Source organism: Pteropus alecto, unplaced genomic scaffold (genome assembly GCF_000325575.1).
Source record: "Pteropus alecto unplaced genomic scaffold, ASM32557v1 scaffold134, whole genome shotgun sequence".
Taxonomy (NCBI): Eukaryota; Metazoa; Chordata; class Mammalia; order Chiroptera; family Pteropodidae; genus Pteropus; species Pteropus alecto.
Genome location: NW_006436283.1, coordinates 6,631,200 through 6,651,850, shown reverse-complemented (window position 1 = coordinate 6,651,850; position 20,651 = coordinate 6,631,200). Strand labels below are relative to the sequence as shown.

The 20,651-nt window shown below is 54.3% G+C and overlaps 1 protein-coding gene across 1 annotated transcript in view; it reads right to left on the bottom strand.

Annotated features, from left to right (window-relative positions):
- Window positions 1-769: 769 nt before the first annotated feature.
- SLC39A11 (solute carrier family 39 member 11) overlaps window positions 770-20,651 on the bottom strand; it is a 263,444-nt gene continuing 243,562 nt past the window's right edge. Inside the window, exons 9-12 of the mRNA XM_025047120.1 lie at window positions 9,177-9,328; window positions 8,392-8,517; window positions 3,316-3,554; window positions 770-2,434 (exon numbers count right to left, since the gene is read on the bottom strand). Coding sequence (XP_024902888.1) covers window positions 2,356-2,434; window positions 3,316-3,554; window positions 8,392-8,517; window positions 9,177-9,328 — 596 coding nt within the window. The 3' untranslated portion in view covers window positions 770-2,355. The remainder of the gene's footprint in view (window positions 2,435-3,315; window positions 3,555-8,391; window positions 8,518-9,176; window positions 9,329-20,651) is intronic.

The following is a 20,651-nucleotide window of genomic DNA, read 5'->3' as shown; positions in this document are numbered from 1 at the left end:
TCTTGCACCTGCGGGCCAGGCTGGCAGGGGCCAGCGGTGTGCAGCTGGGGTGGGGGCGTGGGGGACACCCAGCGGAGGGCGGCGCAGGTAAAAACCGGTGGGACTGTATACACTTAAGACCTGTGACTTTGTTATACGTAAACACCTCAATTTGAAAGGAAAGGGAAAAGAACAGCCCCTCGGCACCCATTGGCTTCCAACAGGTCACAGATCCTGAGGGTGGGGGTGGGGGTGATGTTCAGGGAAGGCTCTGGGGACGGCGGTGGGAAGTCAACTTCTGCATCCTCTCGCCAAGCAGAACCGACAGTGCCTTGGCAACAAGTGCGACTTCCTGGACCTCACCTTCCCCGTCAGTAAAGTGGGGCTGATGAGTCAAGGGCGAAGGAGGTGGTGGGCCGGGTGGGCAGCGCAGAGTTCATCCCGTGGGGGCTCGTGCAGCATCAGGGGACCAGCATTGGGGGCCCTGCCGCCCAAACCACGCTCTTTCTGAGATGGAGTCCAGCCGTTAGCTTTCCTGGATCTAACCAATTTTCGAGCCTGTTTCTCCCGTACATACTGCGAGCTCCAGATAAGACTTCCACTAGCTTCCCTGTGTAAGTCAGCCCGCGTTGGATGCTGTGGTTTGCAACCAGGAATCTACCCTTTCTCATCCGAGCAAGCGCTTTCCTTTGCTTCTCCTGCTGCTAGGGAGGGAAGATGTTATTAGTTAGCGTTTCTATTATTGACCCTGGAAAGAAGCAGCTTTGAGAAGGACTGAACACCGGACAGGTCATCCACAACAGTATCCCTTTTATTGATATTAATCACAGTTATAAGGTCTTGTCCATCAGAAAGAAGTTCGCATTATGTAAAACTACTACATACAAAGACGTAAAAATACACATACACCAGCCACCAAAACAAATCGTCTCAGTCAAACCTCTGGGTGTGTCTCCAATTTTGATCATCAGTGCTTCAGAAGAGCAGACATAGGCCCAGCAGAAGGTTGGCCTTTGGGGGGGGTCTCAGGGCGTTCACAGAACAGGGCATTCACCCTTGGAAGCAATCAAACATGTAAACTCAGAGGCCGGGCATGGACGACGCAATGCCCGGATACCTGGTATTACCAGCGGAGCCCACTCAGTGTCCTGTGTGCTCCTATGACCAGTGACGACGGCAAGCCGTAGCTGTGCTTGAAGCAGACACGTTATACCATCCCTGTCGGAAGAAGCTTGTGTGTAAAGGAGTAGATTGGCTTCTAGTCTAGTTCAAGTCATCGTTTGGGGTCATTTCACAATGATGACTTGGTGAAATTTACTTTAAAAGGGAAAGTGAAAATCTCTCTTCTTCTCCTATAGCTTTCTCATCCTGAGCTCTCTTGCCAAACTCCAGCAAAGGCTGCTGCTGCCTTTGTAACTTCTGGGTCAGGTTACAAGTTACTAAATGGTCAGCAGAGAAGGACCCACTGCAGAAACACTCACTTACATTAGCTTAAGTGACTCTCTCTCTTAAGTGAATAGAGGGTTAGAGTTCAAGCAGTTTGCTGGTATCCCCAAGTCTGAGAAAAATGAAGGCTATACACCTATCCGAATAAATGTCTTGGGGTCTTGGAAACCATGACAAACCACTTTGCTCTTGGAATCCACAGAGAGCAGAGGTCTCTGATCAAAGCTACACTCTCTTTTCATGGGGCTCGCTGTGTGTTCAGTTGTGTTCAATTCCCTAACTCTCTTAACGTCGAAGTGTTGATCTTTGGGGGAGGGTGGGGGGAGGAAGAGAGAGAGAGAAGGACTAGCTGATCTTCCCTCTGTCTGTGTCCCGTCTCCCTCGAGCAGGCAGAGGAAGGTGTGCATATTCCTCCGGGGGCTGCTGAGCCTCGGAGAGGAGGCAGCTGGGTGCACGATGCCCCCCATTCTGACCGACAGTGAAAGACTGGGAGGTACAGATGAGATGCCCTGACCATCCGGCTCTGAGTCACTAGGCAAAAGTGCTTAGGAGACTTCTCTCTGGGTCGCTTGCTTCTGTAGGTGACCTTGGGGAGTTGCCACTGAGTCTAGCAAGGGAGGCCGAAGGTGGGAAAGCAGAGATTTCCCCGATCTGTGCGTCCCAGGTAATCCCACCGAAGAAAGACTCCATTCAGTGGCCAAAGAAAACTCTGTAGATCCATCGACACCTTGAAATTCCAAATAAAACCAGTATCTATCTCCCTTAAAAGAAAAGTGGAAGTTGTCATATAATCAGAGTCAATCAGGATAATGAGATGAAAAGAAGAGAAAGTAAAAATGTTTCGATGTGAAGAAGAGGCTCATGGTCCCGCAGAAGCCAACCATAGCCATGTCCTTGTGCCGCCTCCCTGGGGTCCGAAGTACTTGGCCACTAGCCCAGGCCAACATCCAACGACATCATCACCACAAATCCCAGAATGGAGGCCCAGGAGGCCAGCTTCCCATTACCACTAGGAAAGAAGGAAAGGAAAAGTAAGACCCTGATGCACTCTGGGACACTGTCCAAGCTGAAACCGTCCTCTGCGGGGTCCGATTCCAGTGGAAAATATACCGCTACTGTTAATACTGATAATAACATTGACGAGTAACATATATTGGCGCCTACACTGTGCCAGGCAGACTGATTGACTCATGTAATCCCTAAGGGTAACCACATGAGAACTGTACGATTATTACTCCCATTTTACTGGTAGGGAAATTGAGGCACAGGGGAGTTAAGCAACTTGCCGAAGGTCACCTATCGTGGCTCTGGAATCCATGCTTGACTAATAAAGAGTGGCGATTAAATTCTTGAAGATATTATTGAATCTGACCTTGTAAACGAGTCTCACAATCCTTCTGCTGTAAAATCCAAAGAGAAACAAAGCAAGCCCCCAGCCCCCACGCCTGGCCTGCAGCAAGCCCCCAGCCCCCACGCCTGGCCTGTAGCAAGCCCCCAGCCCCCCACGCCTGGCCTGCAGCTCGGCGATGAAAGCATGGATATTCAGCTTTGGCCAGCAAAGCTCACCTCTCCCCTCATTCTAGCCCCAGAAAGACCTAGAGGAGGGAGGGAGGGAGGGGGATATACAAAAAAGAACAGTCTGTTTCGCGGAGGGTGGAGAGGCGGGGTGTGTATGCCACCGCCTAGTGCCACCTGGTCGGTGTCTCCGCCCGCCTGTCTGTCACTCCGCTTTCCTTTGGTTTTAGGGAGCACAGTTGCAGAGGGGGTGCGGGTGATCTTGGGAAGGGGGCAGAAATAAAGAAAAGGGCAAATGGAGAAAGGGCAAGTACGGAGCCTGGGGTCCAGGCTGGGACAGGGTCAGGGACGGGGCGGGTGGGGAAGCTCTCCCACCTGATCTGAGCTTCGGGGATGATGTCATCCACGACCACGTAGACCATGGCGCCAGCGGCAAAGGCCAGAGCGTAGGGCAGGATGGGCTCGGCCAGAACCACCGCGAAGGCCCCGAAGAGCCCGGCCAGAGGCTCCACCATGCCACTCAGCTGCCCGTACCTAGAGAGAGAACAGAGACACGTTCCGCACGCGAAGTCGGGCACTCGACACTCTCGGACCGCTGGCCCGACTCTAGGAAATGGACGCGTACGTGATCACGGCCGCTGGGAAGCGTTTCACCGTTTTTTCTCACCACCTCCTTTTCCTATTACGGTCACAGTAATCTCCCCCCCGCTCCCAGTTTTTTTTTTTTTAAAGAGTTTTAGGTCTCCTACAGGGTCTTTTTAAAAAATAACAGCAATATTGAGGTCTAATTCACATGCGACGTGGCACGCCCACTTAATGTGTGCGGCTCCGTGGGTTTTAGTATATTCGTAGAGTTGAGTGACTTGCATCACCACCATCTGATCCCACAACATTTCGTCACCCCCATAAGCAACCCCATACCCATCAGCAGCCATTCCCCATTCCCCCTCTCCCCCCGCCCCAGCCCCTGGCAACCACGAACCTACTTTTTATCTCTATGGATTTGCCTATTCTGGAGTATTTATATAGATGGAATCACACGACACATTTTTATCTCTATGGATTTGCCTATTCTGGAGTATTCATATAGATGGAATCACACGATGCGTGGCCCTTTTTATTGGCTTACTTCGCTCAGCACCGTGTTTTCAAGGTGCATCCATGTTGTAACATGTGTCAGCACTTTATTCCTTTTGTGACTGAATAATGTCCCTTTGTATGGAGGCACCGCAGGTTACATACCCATCCATCACTTGATGCCCGCATTGTCTTTTGAAGGATAGGACACTGATTAGAAGTGGTATGGACCTTTTTCAAGGGCAGTTGTGCCTGGCATGTTTGGGGGTTCAGGCCACAACGGCACCCCTTCTGAAAGAGCTGTATCCCAGACCTCTACTGAAGAGGTGGCCTACTTGGCCATGTGTATATCGAAGTCTTGTCCCCATAACCCCCATGTTGGATTAAGGCGAAATTTCTCCTTAAAATAGAAAAAAACCCTCTATTTGAGCTAGAAAGAGTGGGTCTCTTGTTGCTTAAAAAAAAAAAAAAAAAGAACTCTGATTAAAACAATAAGCCACATGAGCACTGAGGATTCCGAGAGCAGGAAATAAGCTGGTACCTGAACTCTACGGCTTAGCCCTGCTGGCAAGATACACCTGCCAAAGGCTGAACACCAGTAGACAAAGAGTTGGGACATCTTTCCCATTGTCCCTTGCTGTGGGCATTTGGGAAGACACACCGTCTTTGGGCCTCAGTCCTTCCATCTGTAAAGTGGGAGAGACAGATGACTTCTCCGCCCCTCCCCTACCCCACTGGCTGGGAGCAGCCGGGTGACGTGGGGGACATTGCACCGAATGAGGGGGCCACTACCTTGCACCTCGTTCGTGTGTACAATTCCTGGCCTTGGATTTGTCACTTCAGGAAAAAGTGGGTTTGACGTCAAGGCCCAGACTGGAGTGAGAATTTTTTAAAAATACAATCTCAGGATGTGAACGCCGGCGCACAGCGCCCCGCCCTCACCCCCGCCATCGCCTACGGGGTGAAGTAACAGTCACGGCTTTCAGGCTCACAGAGCCTGGGCTCGAAAAGAAACCTCTAAGCCCATCTTGCCCTGTTCTCACCCAAATCCTCTGTTCTGCAGACTCCAACGATGGAGAAAGAGATAATAGAGGGTAGAAATAAAATAATTTAAGCACATGTAAGAACTTGTAAGTTGAAGTCCTCATAAATTGGAAGGCATTTTTATTATTGTTATTAGCAGTGCTTTTAAATGCTCTTAGCAGACATCCTAGAGCTGGGGGCAGAAGGCGAGTCACCCCGGTGAGCCAGGCGGCTCGAGCTGGTCATCTACACTCTGGGCCACAGTTCCTTTCCCTGAGCACCGGGGACTCACCTTTCATGTTCCTATGGAGGTAAAATTAAGGAACAGACTCTGAAAACACCAGGTGTCATCACCCCAGACGCTACTGTCCTCACACCGACAGGACTGTGTGACAGGAGCTATTATAATGGCTCTCGGGGACAGGCCAAGGTAACAGGAGCCTAAGTTAAAGCGGGTGGCATTAGAATGGTTATCCACAGAGGGCTTCTGAACTAGGGAACATGGCAGTCTGGCTTGGTTTATGTTGAAGGTCAAGAGAAGGTTCCTCCCAGCCCCGGGGGGCGGGATTCAGCCAGATCATCGGTGTTTTACCAGAACCTCCAGCTTTGCTGCCAGGTCAGAAGACTCTGTTCTTGAAGAAAGAGGCTGGCACGGAGGACCGCTCTGAGCTTGACCTCAGCCACGACCCTCCACGATCCTCTCTCCTGCCTCTCTGCAGGACACGGAGGGGCTGTGCCGTGCGAACTGGTCAGCAGGTCAGAGCCAAGCCTCGAGAGCCTGCTTTGCACTCAGACCAGCCTCGAGAGCCTGCTTTGCACACAGACCAGCCTCGAGAGCCTGCTTTGCACACAGACCAGCCTCGAGAGCCTGCTTTGCACACAGACCAGCCTCGAGAGCCTGCTTTGCACACAGACCAGCCTCGAGAGCCTGCTTTGCACACAGACCAGCCTCGAGAGCCTGCTTTGCACACAGACCAGCCTCGAGAGCCTGCTTTGCACACAGACCAGCCTCGAGAGCCTGCTTTGCACACAGACCAGCCTCGAGAGCCTGCTTTGCACACAGACCAGCCTCGAGAGCCTGCTTTGCACACAGACCAGCCTCGAGAGCCTGCTTTGCACACAGACCAGCCTCGAGAGCCTGCTTTGCACACAGACCAGCCTCGAGAGCCTGCTTTGCACACAGACCAGCCTCGAGAGCCTGCTTTGCACACAGACCAGCCTCGAGAGCCTGCTTTGCACACAGACCAGCCTCGAGAGCCTGCTTTGCACACAGACCAGCCTCGAGAGCCTGCTTTGCACACAGACCAGCCTCGAGAGCCTGCTTTGCACACAGACCAGCCTCGAGAGCCTGCTTTGCACACAGACCAGCCTCGAGAGCCTGCTTTGCACACAGACCAGCCTCGAGAGCCTGCTTTGCACACAGACCAGCCTCGAGAGCCTGCTTTGCACACAGACCAGCCTCGAGAGCCTGCTTTGCACACAGACCAGCCTCGAGAGCCTGCTTTGCACACAGACCAGCCTCGAGAGCCTGCTTTGCACACAGACCAGCCTCGAGAGCCTGCTTTGCACACAGACCAGCCTCGAGAGCCTGCTTTGCACTCGGACCAGCCTCGAGAGCCTGCTTTGCACACAGACCAGCCTCGAGAGCCTGCTTTGCACTCAGACCAGCCTCGAGAGCCTGCTTTGCACACAGACCAGGTACTGGGGTGAAAGGGAGGGAGCAACAGAACGAGACAGGGGCACATGCAGTGCGTGACCCCCAGGGAGACAAGGCATGCGCATAAACGAAGAGCCCTCATCACGCACGGGGCAAGTACGCTGAACATCGACTTTCGGAGAAAGCGGAAGCAGGATGGGAAGGAGACGGGACACAGGATGAGTCTGAATGCAAGGGGAAGGCAGTTCTAGAGCATCTCCTCAGCCGAGACTCTACCCTGGCTGGACAGGTCCATGGGGAAGCCCCCCACGGGGGGCCCTTCTGAGCACCGAAGATCTCAAGGGTGTGAGAAGAGGGTGCTATTTGCAGGCCACGCTGGGCATGTGGCCCGAGGGATTGTGGATGGAATAGACAGAAATGGGAAGCTCCATTGTCACTTGGCTTTCCGGTCCATTTGCTCATGTCTGTCCCCCTGGCTGCCAACAGCAACCAACCCATCAGCTCTGGACAGCAGCAAGGGAGTGCTGTAGACCAGCAGGCGGGCTCCACCCTGTCCTTCCTGCCCACTCACTCACCGAGGCTTCTGGACAGGGACACGCTTGCTGCCTTGGACGGTCCTGCTGGGCCGGCTCTAGCCACAGCCTCCTGTTCTGTCCTCCAGCAAAGAACACCAAGGCCAATCCTCAGTGCTTAACACTTAATCTTTCAGTTTGAAGTCTTGAACCTCGGTCTGTGTTTGCTTTTATCCTCCTGCTCATGCCCACACGCTTCATACGGGGCACACAGCCCCCCGACACGTGGGAGGAGGAAGCCTCTCCCTGGGGGCTGCCAGTCAAGGAGACTCTTAGGGAAAGGCTGACCCTGCCAGAACCTTGGGACTTCCCAACGTTTGGTTTGCACGTGGCTCACTTGACGAACTCTTACCCTGTCCCTTCCTGAACCTTCACGCCCTTTGCTCTCAACACGCACCCATCGGCTCATCAAAGTGACGGCATCTGAAAAGCCGGGATTCGTTCTCGAATAACGGAAATGCTCCAGAGTCTCAGGGATGACAGATCACGCACCTGGGACAACCGCTCGTAAAACGAGGTGGACGGACGAGAAGACACCTGGGCCGCTGGGCCCAGGGCACGTCCGCAAAGGGCCCCCGGCTGCATCGCTGCCTGCTGACCTCTCCTGTGGGTTCGCTCCGATCCCCACCCGCGTTATACAGGCAGCTCCCTCCTTTCGTTTCTTAGAGAGGAGGAGGCTCAGACACGCTCCGGCTCTGTCCCCCGATCCACGGGCACCACACGGGGCCAGATCGCAAACACTTTACGCTCGGAGGGCCACCGGGTCTCTGTTGCAACTATTCGACTCTGTCATTGTACTGGGAGAACAGCCACCGTGTAAATAAATGAGTAGGGCTGTGTTCCAATAAAACTTTATTTACAAAAATAGGGGGTGGGCCAGATTAGGCCCACGGGCTGTAGTTTGCTGACCTCTGCCCTAATATGTCAGTGGCTACAGAAAGATCTGACGGGATGGAACTAAAGACCTAATGAGGGTCTTGCAACGAGCAAGGTCTAGGTGTCCAACCGGGTCTCGAGGCCTTTGTCGGATGTGGGACCAGTACTTTGTGGCTGGCTGGTTGTCCATTGCCATCACCTGCCCTAACGTTCATAGGCAGGTACATGACTTATGCCCAGCCTAACCACGGAGAGTTGCCAGCCCAATGCCACCAGCAAGTCAAGGTGGGGCTCCCCGTCCAAAGTCCTCGCCGTGATGCCGTGCCGCCTACTGCCATCCGCTAGGCGGGCTGTGGAAGCCTCCTCCACATCCTGTCCAGGAGGCACCGTCCTGATAAGCAGCACAGAGACCCCATTCTTCTAGCTGTGGCAAGCCCAGTTACCTCTGCCCTGCCCCGGCTCTGGCACAGGGCTGCCAGGCGCCCCACCCTCGGGATCCTGCCAGGCCGCTCAGCAGGGTGCCGCCTCGCGGGGTGATCACTCAGGACCTCTCCTGAGTGCTCCTGGGCTCCTTCCTCCCACAGCGAGGGCTGGACCGCAGCTTCTCAGCTCTTCTCATGTTCAGGTACATCCCTTCTTAACTTGGCTCTCCGCTGAACAGCCCCCCCACCCCCCCCACACACAGCCCCCCTATACACACACACTGGCCCGTTCCCCTGCTTCGCTGTACACCGTGCATCTGCTAGATGTCAACTAGGCAGGGGTGACCCGATGGAAGGGCTCCGTCCCCTCCATGCCCTCCGCTCCCCCTCCCCCTTGCATCGGCTCTGGACCACGATTTAAACCCAGCACTCTCAGCCCTGGCTACACACACCAGTCACCAGGGAGCTTTGGCAAATGCCAGGGCTGGCCCCACACCGGGGGATTCTGATCGACTGTTTTCAGAATGTGCTGATGGTGTTGAGAGCCACTGATGGAAGGCGTCATCGAAGGGGGTGAGGATGAGGGCAGGGGCTGCACCTGCCTCCCACTCGGGAGCCCTGCTTTTCCGAACGAGGGCCACCGCAGCGCGGCCCCGGCTGGGAGCCGAGGACACCAGAGGCCACTCGAGAACGCATCAGGTGGCCTGCAGACTGGGTGCCTCTGGGTACGAAGTCTGAACTGAGATGCGCTGGAGGGGATCCTGGAAACAGAGCAGGAGCATCAGAGTGAGGGGCACTGGGAAGACAGGAGTCTCAATAAAATCGATGGGGACAGTGGCCACCGTGTGTCCACGGGGGAGGGGCTCCGTCCTGCTCTCCCCCGTGGCCTCCACTCCAATGCGCACTCTCCGCCAGCACCCCAAGGCAGTAGGGCCCCCAACGAGAGGCTCTGAAGACTCCGAGCGGGATTCCGAGGCCAGGGCGAAAGCCAACCCTTGCCCTTCGGAACAGGGTGAAGCCGCAGTCTTCTGCCTTGCTCTTCCCAGCGGGAGCACGGACACCCCATTAGCAGTCTGGGCCGCGGCAAATTCGTGGCAAGAAGAGGGAAGCGGGAACGAAGGGCTCTTCGAGAACAGAAGCCACAGGCTGTCCGCTGACGGCGTCCCGGCCCCTCCGGTGGAGTTGAGCGAAGCCCCCCGGGGACCTGTCACCCAGGCCTGACTGGGAGTAACAAGGGAGGCGATCTCGTGGAAAGGGCCAGGAAAGGCCACCCATGGGGCGAGCAGGGGCTGGAGGGTGGGGGTGGGGTACAGGGCAGGGTGTCACTGCAGGGGGTGAGGGACAGATGCCTCCTGGTGTCTGGGCTGCACCTGCCGGCCCAAGAGCAGCCCTGAGAGGTGGGGAGGTGAGCCCGGCGTCTGCCCGGGACGGCGGCCTCTGGGGAGGAGCTGAATTTTTGGCTTGAAACATTCAGACTTTTCCTTTCCCCGAAGAATCTGAATTTGCTAGGAAGGGGCGACCCAGTCCAGCATTAGGGGAAGCTGGGGCGATTTTTAAGTTCATTTCCTAGAATTTTGATTTTTTTTTTTCAATGCCACACTGGGAGAGAGAACGGCACGAAGGAAGAGGACCGAACCTCGCTCTACTCCTCCGGCTCGAGGATGAGATGAGAGGCGATGGTCTCTCTAATCTCTTAGCCGTGAAGCAAGTATGTGAAGGGGTCGGAACTCCCCAAATGCAGCTTGAGTTATATGACGGGAACTGGGGTGCCCAACTGCCCTGGTTTGCCTGGCATGGACAGGTCTCCTGGGACACTGGACATGCAGTGCTGAAGCCGGGAAGGTCCCAGGCCACCTGGATGAGTTGGTCATCCGAGGAGGCACCCAGAAATCTGGTGGATGGCAGAGGCAAGCCTGGGTCGGAATTCTAATCGGCCACAGAGGATGTTCACACAGTCCTGGGAGCCGAGCAGATGTTTTTTCAGGAGGCCGCTACCCCATGCTCCTGATGGTCCAACACAAGTTTCAACCACTCCCAGACCCAACAGATGTACCTCCCGTCAACCCTCGCCAGCCCCACAGGTGCCAGGTGAGTCCGTGTGGGGCTCTCGTTGCCAGCCCAGGCCTGAGCTGGCCAGGCAAGGCAGGGACAGGGGAGGTGGCCTCCCTCCAGTGACAGAAGCAGACACTTGGCTCTCTGTCTGGAGTGGGGACATGCGCGGGGGCATTTAGGGCCAGGAAACAGCTGGGAAACCCCAGAGGTGGGTGGGAGGAGGAAGGCCCCGGGCTCACTCACGAATACCGACCCTGGCAGATGAAGGGGGCGGGTACCATCAGGAACGCCAAGGAGGTACAGGCAGAGAAAACGGGGCCCGTTCTCCACCTGGATGCACGGGCAAAAGCAAGGCGCCCGAGGCTGCTTTCCCAGCTGCCTCTCAGACCAGTGTCCCCTCCAGGCTGCTGGTTGGGAAGGGCCTCGCTGCCCTGGTCTTGGGATACCGCTGATCCCAAGGGATGGGCAACAGGAGGAAAGGCTGTCCCTGTGGGCAGATGCTCCTCCTGCTTTTCCTCTGAGGCCCGGAGGCACCCGGAGGCCGGACCCTATTTCCCTAGGGGCCGCCTTCTCACTCCTTCCTCCTCCCCTAGCTCCGCCCCCAGAGTTAAAAGTCAGGGAACACGCACTCCACCTGCAAGGTTCCCGGGGGGTCCCTGGCTCAACACCTTCAGTGTTTAGGTAGAAAACAAAGGCCTGTGATGTCTCCGGAGAGGATGTGACACGCAGTGGTTGAACCAGACAGACCTGGGTGGGCCCCCTGGATGCGCCGTTGCAACTCAGTACCAACTACGAGAAACTCCGCCTCCACTCCGTACAGCGGGCGTAAAACGGGTGCTCTTCAAATGGCGTCTATTGTTAAAATCGTACAAACCTCCCTGAGGTGGGCCCTCGGGCCTCCATTCCCCACGGCCTGGTGGCCGTCGCCACCTCTTCTCTAACTCATGTCCCCCCGCCTTCTTGATTCTGTGGCTTCCTGTTAAACACCAAGGCCAGAAATAGCGGCTGACGGCCAGCTGGGAGCCTGTTTGCAGGAGCGAGTCCAGAATCCACCACTCGGCCTTGGGCCAGCGGGAGGGCTTATACCACACAGACGCCGGGAAGGGGCCATCCTTCAAGCACTTACACCCAACAGAGGGCCAAGAGACCCGCGTACAGGTGAGTACGGGACAGCACGGAACCGGCTACGGGCCCCAGGGAAGCACGAAGCATGGGGGCTGGGGCAGTGATTCCCGCAGAGGCAGGCCATGGGAAACCTTCACGGGGGAGGTGACACTCGAGGTGGACTCTGCAGGATGGGGCTCATTCGAACAGCTAGAGAGGGACGCGGAAATGCGCTTCCTCCAGGAAGAAGCAGCGCACAAGCAAAGGCCTGAGACGGTAGGCAGGGCGACCCAGGTTTCCCCTTCCCCAATTTAAAGGCAACACACAAACGAAAACAAAAAATGCATTGGCGTCAAAGCCCATATGTCCTTGAAATCCATCTTCTAAGAATCTCTCCTGTAGACGGCTGAGTCTACTGGCCTTTGAGGGAAAACCTGGATGCTCAATGCCCCAGCCCCAGCCCAGGGTTCTTCCCAAGGCCAAGTGTGGGGTTCCACCCCAGGGGGGGAGGGGTCTCCAATCTGTCTTTGGAGGCAGACCCCTGAGCTGAATGAGACACCCAGAGAGGTTCCCTTGAAATCCATTAATTGGCCAGACCCCATTGCAACAACCTGTGGCCGAAACCAGCTCATCTCTCATCACCATGCCCATTGGAGGGAGCCTGAGGTCTTCCGGCTAGAAAATGATAATCATCGCTACCATGTAGCACTAAATGTTACTAAGTGTCAGGCATGGTTGTAAGCATTTCACATGGAGCAGCATGCTTAGCCCTCTCCACTGCCTCCTAAGTGTTTTCTACCATTATTAGCCCCACTTTGCAGATGCGGGAGATGAGGTTAAGTGACTTGCCCCAAGGTTACCCAGCTGTGATTTCACAGTGGGGAGTCTTAACCACTACACTATACGCTTTGGGTCCTCTGGGTTTCACGCAGAGCCATCAAACCATCGTAGAGAGGTGGTCCCCTGCCTGACACCCCCAGCAGAGGAGTAGACATTGCCTTGTGCCCACTCAGCTAGTGAGCCGAGGGTCTGGCCTGCTCTGGTAGACAAGGAGAGCGGGCCGGATGGGGGAGATACTAACCAGAGGCCGGCAGGTGGAACACCTCATCTGCAGCAGGGGTTCTCAAGCTTGCCGCTATTGACATTTTGGGCTGGATCATTCTTTGTCATGGGGTCCTGTCCGGTGCATTGTAGGACCTTTCGCAGCATCCCTGGCCTCTACCTACTAGATGCCAGTAGCATCCTTCTCGTCGTGACAAACAAAAATGTCTCCAGACATTGCAAAATGTCTCCTGGGGGCCAAATCACCCCGGTAAGTGGTTGAGAACCACTTACCGAGAGCAAGCAACGGTTTAGGCGAGCTTGCTTCTGCAGCAAATGTCTGAACACCAGAAACTGCTCAGAACAAGCAAGGCACACGTCCGATCTCACGCATCTTGTGAAGACTTTCTAGCTCACTGCAGCAGGGTCTTCTAGGGAGCTTAGCTGTGCAAGGCTGATTCCTGGGACTGCAGGGGCAAACACCCCCTGAGAAGCACCAGGACCCCTGTCGTCTCATCCTGAAGGCACGAGCTCTGGAACCTCGGCATTGTGCGATTCCAGGGGCAACCCGCACTCTCTACGAACGGCACCCCCTGGAGCTGTGCGGCGGGACATCCCTGCTCAAACCCCAACCACACATTAGTGCTCACTGTAGGGTTTAGTTCTGGGGTCGCAGGTGAGGTGTCCCGGGGGAGGTGGTGGAGAGCATCGAGGATTTCTCTGAGAAGTGGCGAGTGAGTGTCCTTGCGACCCACAGCCTTGCTCGCTCTCCAGGCCATGTTCTCTGGCCGGCCGACTATGGGAGCAGGACAGCCCATCCCTGACGCGCGCCGCTCCACCCGCATTCAGAGCCTCCGCGGTGGGAGGAGGAGCGTGCGTGCTCTTGCATGCCAGGCCCTGACACACTGTTTTGATTGCTATCGTCTTGCCATGAAAGACTTGATTGTTCCCGCTGGGCGATGACATCACCCGCTTCCCACGGGGGCTGCCTGTCCAGGTGTTTGATGAGCCTGCAGGCGGGAAGGGGCTGGACGTTCCCTGAAGGACTGACTGCCCAGCCTACCTGCTCGGCATGGGAGGCATCCTCCCTCGCCCCCTTTCTCGCCACAGGCTGGGAAGATGAGACGACCCCTCCATTCCCCTAGAGTCTGCTGCCCTCCCCAAAGGGGGCGGAGAAGAGCCCAGGGAGTCAAGCCACAAGGCAGGGTGGTGTCTGAGGGTGATTCAGGCCACCTCTGCACACCTCTCCTTGGTGAAAGGTAGAGAAGGCTCCCAGGTACATCCAGGATCTCTAAGCCCCTGAGGGATGTCCTAGGGATCTTTACCTGCTCAGTCTCCCAGAAAATAAATCAATGCTATGCATAGCCCAGGTATGAGGCTGATACGTGATTTAAAAGACATCTGGCCGTATCTACCCAAGAGCAATGAGCTTACACAGTCACTAAAAGACAGATGCGAGGAGGCTCACGGGACCTCTATCGATAATAACCCCCAAACCGAGAATTAAGCAAATGTCTATAAATGACAAAATGAATAAGTAAACTGACTTCCACTCACACAGTATACAGCAATGAGAATGAATGACTTATACCCACACGCAACAGGACAAGCCATCTCTGAGACACAGCTCTGAGTGAAAGGAACTACACACAAAACAGTAAACGCCACGCGATTTTATTTACCTACAGTCCTAACGGGCAAAACGAAGCTACGCCTTCTTATCGACTAATTGAGGTGAGTGTCAGTGGCCAACGACAACAATCTATTGGTTAATTCTCAAGGTGTTTGGAATTCTAAAAACCGCGCCTTTGAGCCGATCAACCTCTAAAGGAAGGAATTCCGGTCCTGGGTGGGTGGGCCGGGGGGGCCACACTGTGGGGAAGAGAATAACTTCGCATCGCTTTTCACCGAAGTCGTTTCATTGCAGAGAAGAGCACGGGCTGCAAGCGCCGTGCTGGACGATTTCAGAAACGTGACGCATTTCCCGAAACCCGCACCCAGATCAAGATATGGAACGTGACCAGCCCCCCCAGAGCTGCCTAACCCTGGGCTTCCCGCTCGTCACAGCCCTGCAGAACTTGCCCGGGGGCCGTGACTACCCTCCCCTCTCGCGGACAGCAGGGTCAAGCCTGTTTCCGAACGTTATGGAAGTAGTTTCGGGGGCCGCATGAGACACCAGCAGAGGATCGGCTGAGGCTCTGGACGATGAGGTCTTTGCAGCCTCCTGCAAACGTGGCACGCCCGAGACCATCGCTCTGGAGTTCTGTGTAGGGTATTTCTGCAGGGCACCTAAGTTTGCCATCCCCCCGACATTTGCTCTCACCCCAGTTTTTTATTTGCTGGATGCTTCAGTCAGCCCGACTGTGGGATCAACGTTTTAAGGGAGGGGTTGCAAAAATAAACGTTTTGTTCCCCGACGCGCAAAATACCGTTGTAAACCGCTCAACATTTTTCCAGCACCCGGGCAGCTTTCTTTAAAGAGCTTTAAGCGCCTTCATAAACATGTATAATTTCTTCCACTTAGGAGGTACAAATTCATTTTCCATTTTGCAGGCGTAGTACCCAAGGCCTACAAAGGGCGAGTGACAAACCTAAGAACACAGCCTGGGTCACTGCAACCAGGGAAACGGTGCCAGAGGCCAAGCCCTTGACCACGCCTCAGCGCTTCCTACAAAACCACCAAAGACAGAGAGAAAAAGCGGCCAGTGACCGCTTCGAGAAGGAAGACCACAAGCCCTGGTGTCACTGTCGGCTACTCTGTCACACCTGACCGCAATCCGACGGGGCATCCTGTCGATCCCAAATCCAGGCCCTTCTTCCCTCCTGCACTGCTACGGCTGGGTGGGAGCCGCCGCCGGCTCCGACCTGGTTTACAGCGACAGCCCCCTTGCTCCCCCTGCCCCCCACGGCCTACCCTCTGTGCGTCCGCCACGTCTGCGTATGCGGCCCTTCTGCTCCCGTGGCTTCCCCTTCCACTCAGAGGCAGAGCCCCTGTCCCTCCCACCCCCTGGCCTGCAGTGACCTTGGTGCTCCCGCCCTCCGCCCTCTCTCTGACCTCTCCTTCTGTGGCGCATCCCCTGGCTCCCTCTACTCCAATCGCGTCTGGCCTCCATGCTCTCCCTCCAACATGCTTGGTTAGCCCACCGTAGGGCATTTCTACTGGAACATTCCTTCTCCGATGTTTGTGGCGCACCTCTTCACCTCCTTCAGGATGAGGCCCTATGGCCACGTCAAGGTCATAGAAGTCACTTCCTCTGACTCTCTCGACCACCAGCTCTGCGAGAAGCCAGCAGCCATGGCGTAGGACCATCAGGTAGCCATACGGAGGTGCCCACGTGACAGGAAACTGGACCTCCCGCCAACAGCCGCGTGACTGTGCCATCCCAGGAGCGGACCCCCCAGGCCAGCCTCCAGAGGAGTGCGGCCCGGGTGACTTCTTCACTGTACCCTCACCAGAGACCCTGAGCAGGGACCCTCAGCAAAGCCGCTCTCAAATGCACAACCCACAGGAGACGTGAGATCATGGTTACTGGCTTAAGCCACCAGCATTTGAGCTGTTCTGTTATACAGTGTGTAACTAAGACAGCCGCCCCTTGCCCCTCATCCAAAACTAAACCGACACAGCACTCGCGTTCCTCACGAACCCGAGTCTACGTGCCTCCTGCTCTTCAGTTTTTGATAGTAATTCTTACCTTCCGACCTACTACCCCATGTACCGGTTTTGATGTTTACTGTTCATTCTTTCTCTCTCACATCTGCCCTGATGTCAGAATGAGCCCGGAATCTTGGTTCACGGACGTGTCCCAAGCGCCCGGGTGCACACGGTGCTGAAACAGACGTGAGCGCAGACACCGCCCGTGAGTTCTAGCAGGGCCAGTGTCTCGTCTGCTCCCAGCTGCAGGTTATCAATCAGCGGCGAGCATGTCACACGCCCCTGGGTCTCAGTGTCTTCGGCTGGAGAATGAGGAGGTTAAATTAGGCGACCCACGAGCTCCTCCCCAGACCCCGAGCTCTGTGATTCTCCAGACTCCCGGGGCTGCAGAGACTGGCCCCCCAACCCCCACCTTTGCCGGAGCTCATTTTCCTGTCCGTGCACATCTGGAGAGCCAGAAAACAAAACCATCACATTGTGCACATCTGGACAGCATAAACCAATCACTCCAAGAGGAAACTCCGAAACGGCCGCTCCACGAAAACTGCAGGGCAGGCCAAAGGAGGGGGCTTGAAAGGCTCCTTTCTTTTCCATCCGCAAAACCACCTTCTGGGCACGATCTGAGAGGCTGAATGCTCTGCCGCTGAATAACATACGCTGTCAATAGCCTTCGACTGCCGTCTCTGTCACACTGCTCTCTCTGCCTGGCTCCCGGCCAAGGCAAGACGTATACAGAACGGGGATTTCGTCCTTCCCCTCGCACTCCCTTGTTTAGAACAAACTATACCTTCACTTATCCCTGGGGCATGTGGACCAAGTTCAAAGCTGAATACCACCTGCTCCTCCCCCTCCTTCAGCGTGCGGAAATGAACTGCACGCTGGTGAGAAATCGCTGGCTATTTGCATGCAGTTAGAACACGCTCCCTTGCAGGCTGGGAAGCAAGAGCTGCTTGTCAATATGTAGTCTGTCGTTTGCCTGGGCTCCCAGGGCAAAGTGGAATGATGTTCTTTTGCAAACGAAATGTGTTTCACGGTCTCTGAACTTCCTGCTAGTTCTTTAGCAAAGATGAGCAGAGCAAGAGCGGGGGACGGGGGAGAGAGCAGGCAGGGAAATGGAGGGGCCTACCCACCGGCAACTTCGCAGCTGCTGATGTCACTGGTTTGATGGCCAAGACAGTCTGGAGCACAAGAAGGCTCCAGGTGCAGCTGGGAGCCTCTGAGTAGATGTCCTGTGAGCAGCAGGGTATGCTGGGAGAAGCGAATGATGGTGGGTAAAGGCCTGGGGCTTAGGGTGTCGGGTCATCCTTCATCGTCATTCTTTGGACTTCTCTTAAAGGTGCCGGTGGAAAGGCAGGAGCGAGACACAGGAAGTTACAACCCTGAAGCGCAGGCTCAGGCCCGCACTCAAACAAGAGCACCTGCCCAACACGCTCTACGTGGGCGAGACCACTGCTTTCTACAGCACTAACAGCACTGGAAGCCCACAGCCCGCAGCCCCCTGCCTCTGAGCGCACGCCGGAAATGAAAACCAGCAAGATGCTGGGAAGAAATCTGACACGAAGGCACCTTTTCCTTCTGTGTGCTGTGTATTTCGGGGCTTGCCGTCTAGCTAGTCGGGAACTCGGAGCTCTGCCGCTGGGAAATGACTTGGCGTCTCCAGACAGACAGCTGAGGGTGGGTGCAGGATGCACATCCTTGAAGCCATGTGAGTGGGGCGGGCTGGAGAGAACCAGCAGCTGGAAGGCTCTGCCCCTGCCGCTTTGCACAACGATATCAACACGGTAGGCGAAGCAGCCATCTAACCAGAGCCACCTCTTCCAGAAACCCCTGGTGATGATCACAGAGGCACCTGGCCAATAGCAACTACAGCGAGAGCACCGGACAGCTCACCAAGCTTCTGCCCTGTGTCAGGTCCACTGCCAAGTGCGGCTCCTGCATCACCTTCTTACTCTGGCGACTGAGTACCCTCGCAGGACATGTTATCAACTCATTTTACAGATGAAGAACGTGAGGCCGAGAGCGGGTTACAGATCCCTCCCATGTTCAGCCCACAAGGAGCACGGCTGAAATTCCAGCTCAGACCTGACGAATCCACCACACTCCTACAGAAACGTATGGGGTGGGGGGTGACTCTCCCTGTAATCTGTTTATGCGGGGAAGCCCGTGATTGTGAACGATATTTCACACTATGAAACCATCTATGACCAGTTTTCTACAGTAGGGTGGTGGGGGACCCAGCCTAAACATTGTAAAAGACCCCAGTGAATTTAAAATATTAATGCTGTTTAATTATCTTCAAAAGAAAAAAAAGTTCCCAGTATTTTCAAATGAATGGCTGGCTTCTGGCACGCATCTGGTGTCCTTTATTCTCCTGATCAAACCAGTAAAGAATTCCTTTGCTATTATACGTAGATCTCAATGAGCTCCCATGGATGCCCCTCATTTCTGAGGTACCAAGAACTCCCCAGCCTTCCTCGAGGAATGAAGCCAATTAAACACTGTCATCTCTGACCCTTGTACTCCCTCGAGGCGTAACTGAGCGTGTCAGGGGGCAAAGTAGCAAGTTCAGAGTGAGGGGAGGATGTAACCACAGACTCTGATGGGGCCCTGTCCACCACGCATCGAAGAGAGCACAATCACCTTGACAGCCACTCGGGGAGACACGGGGTTCCGAGCCCACCCCATGAGCGCTGAGACTTCGGAAGAACCATCCCTGTGTGAACACAAGTTTGCAGAGACGGTCTCCTTCCCCACTGCCGCCTGCGGAAAACAGCCAGTTCCCTGGGCTCTTCAAAATGTCAGTGTCATCCAATTAAAGGAGATTAAAGGAGATTAAAGAAACAAGACAAACGCACCAAAACAAACAAATAAACAACAGCAACAACAACAACACACATCTATGGACATCCAGGAATGATTAGAAAAGTTGAATGGGGTCAGTGTGTTAGGTAATTTTATTGAGTCCAAGTTACATTTCTTGCGATGATTGAGAGAATGTCTATTCTTTTTTTCCCCCTTGAAGTCAAAGAGGTTGTTTTACCTCAAGACTTCTCAAATAAGTTAATGTACGAATTTAATTATTGATCAAATATTTAGCATCCTCGCTATAGGCCAGGTACTTTGTAATTTTTTTTTTTTACTTTTTATTCTGAAATAGTTTTAGACTTACAAAAAAGTAACAAAAATAGAGTGAAGAGGTCCTTTATCCCCCTCGCCCAAATTCCCCTAATGTTAACAGCATACGAAATCACAGCAGCGTGATCAAAACCAGGAAGGTAACGTCACATTAGTGTCCAAAAGAAGGGGCTACTCTGCCCCGAACCCCTGCCCTCCCACCTGCCCGCTACGAGGAAACTTTTTAGTTTCTGATTTATCCTTACTGTATCTTTTGCACAAACAAGTCGACAGATGTGTATTTTCTTACACCCCGACCCCCCTTTTTATTTTTTTATGTGAATGGCAGCATGCTGTACTCTTCCATTTAACAGTATGTCCTGGAAATCATTCTAGATCAGTTCACAGAGCTCTTCCACGTCATTTTTCACAGCTGCATACTATTCCGCCGCGAGGCCGTACTGTAGTTTATTCAGCTGTTCTCCTAAATATGGGCGTTTAGGTTCTTTCCAATGTTTTGCTCTTACAGACAATGTCGCAATGCATACATAACCTTGGACATGTATTTTCATGTTCTCGGACGTGTATCTTCAGAGTTGATTCTTAAGAGTGGAATTTTGGATCGAAGGAAAATGCATATGTAGTTTAGTTAGATGTTGACGAGTTTTCCTCTAGAAAGGCTGCACCGATTTGAATTCTCGCCAGTCATACACGAGGGAGCTGGTTTCTCCATCGTCCCATCATGGGACATGTTGCCATATTTTAAAATTTCGCTCACCTGACAGGTAAGAAATGGTATCTTGGTGTTGTTTTAATTAGTATTTTCCTACTTAGGTACAAGTTTCAACTTTTTCCCCATATGCTTGAGGGCTATTTTGTACCTCTTTCTGAGAATAGTGTGCTTAAGTGTTTCTCCCCGCTGTTCTACCAGAAAGTTCTTACTCTTAGAAGATGCAGCTGAAGTACACAGAGGTGTGTGGCCCTGAATTGTGACATGATTTTGTGGGGGGAAAGTGCCTGTGTGTGTGTGAGTGTGTGTGTGCGTGTGTGTGTGTTTATCTGTCTATAGAGAGAACATCAGTCTCATACATATATAAAAAGACAACCTCCCCGGCCACATA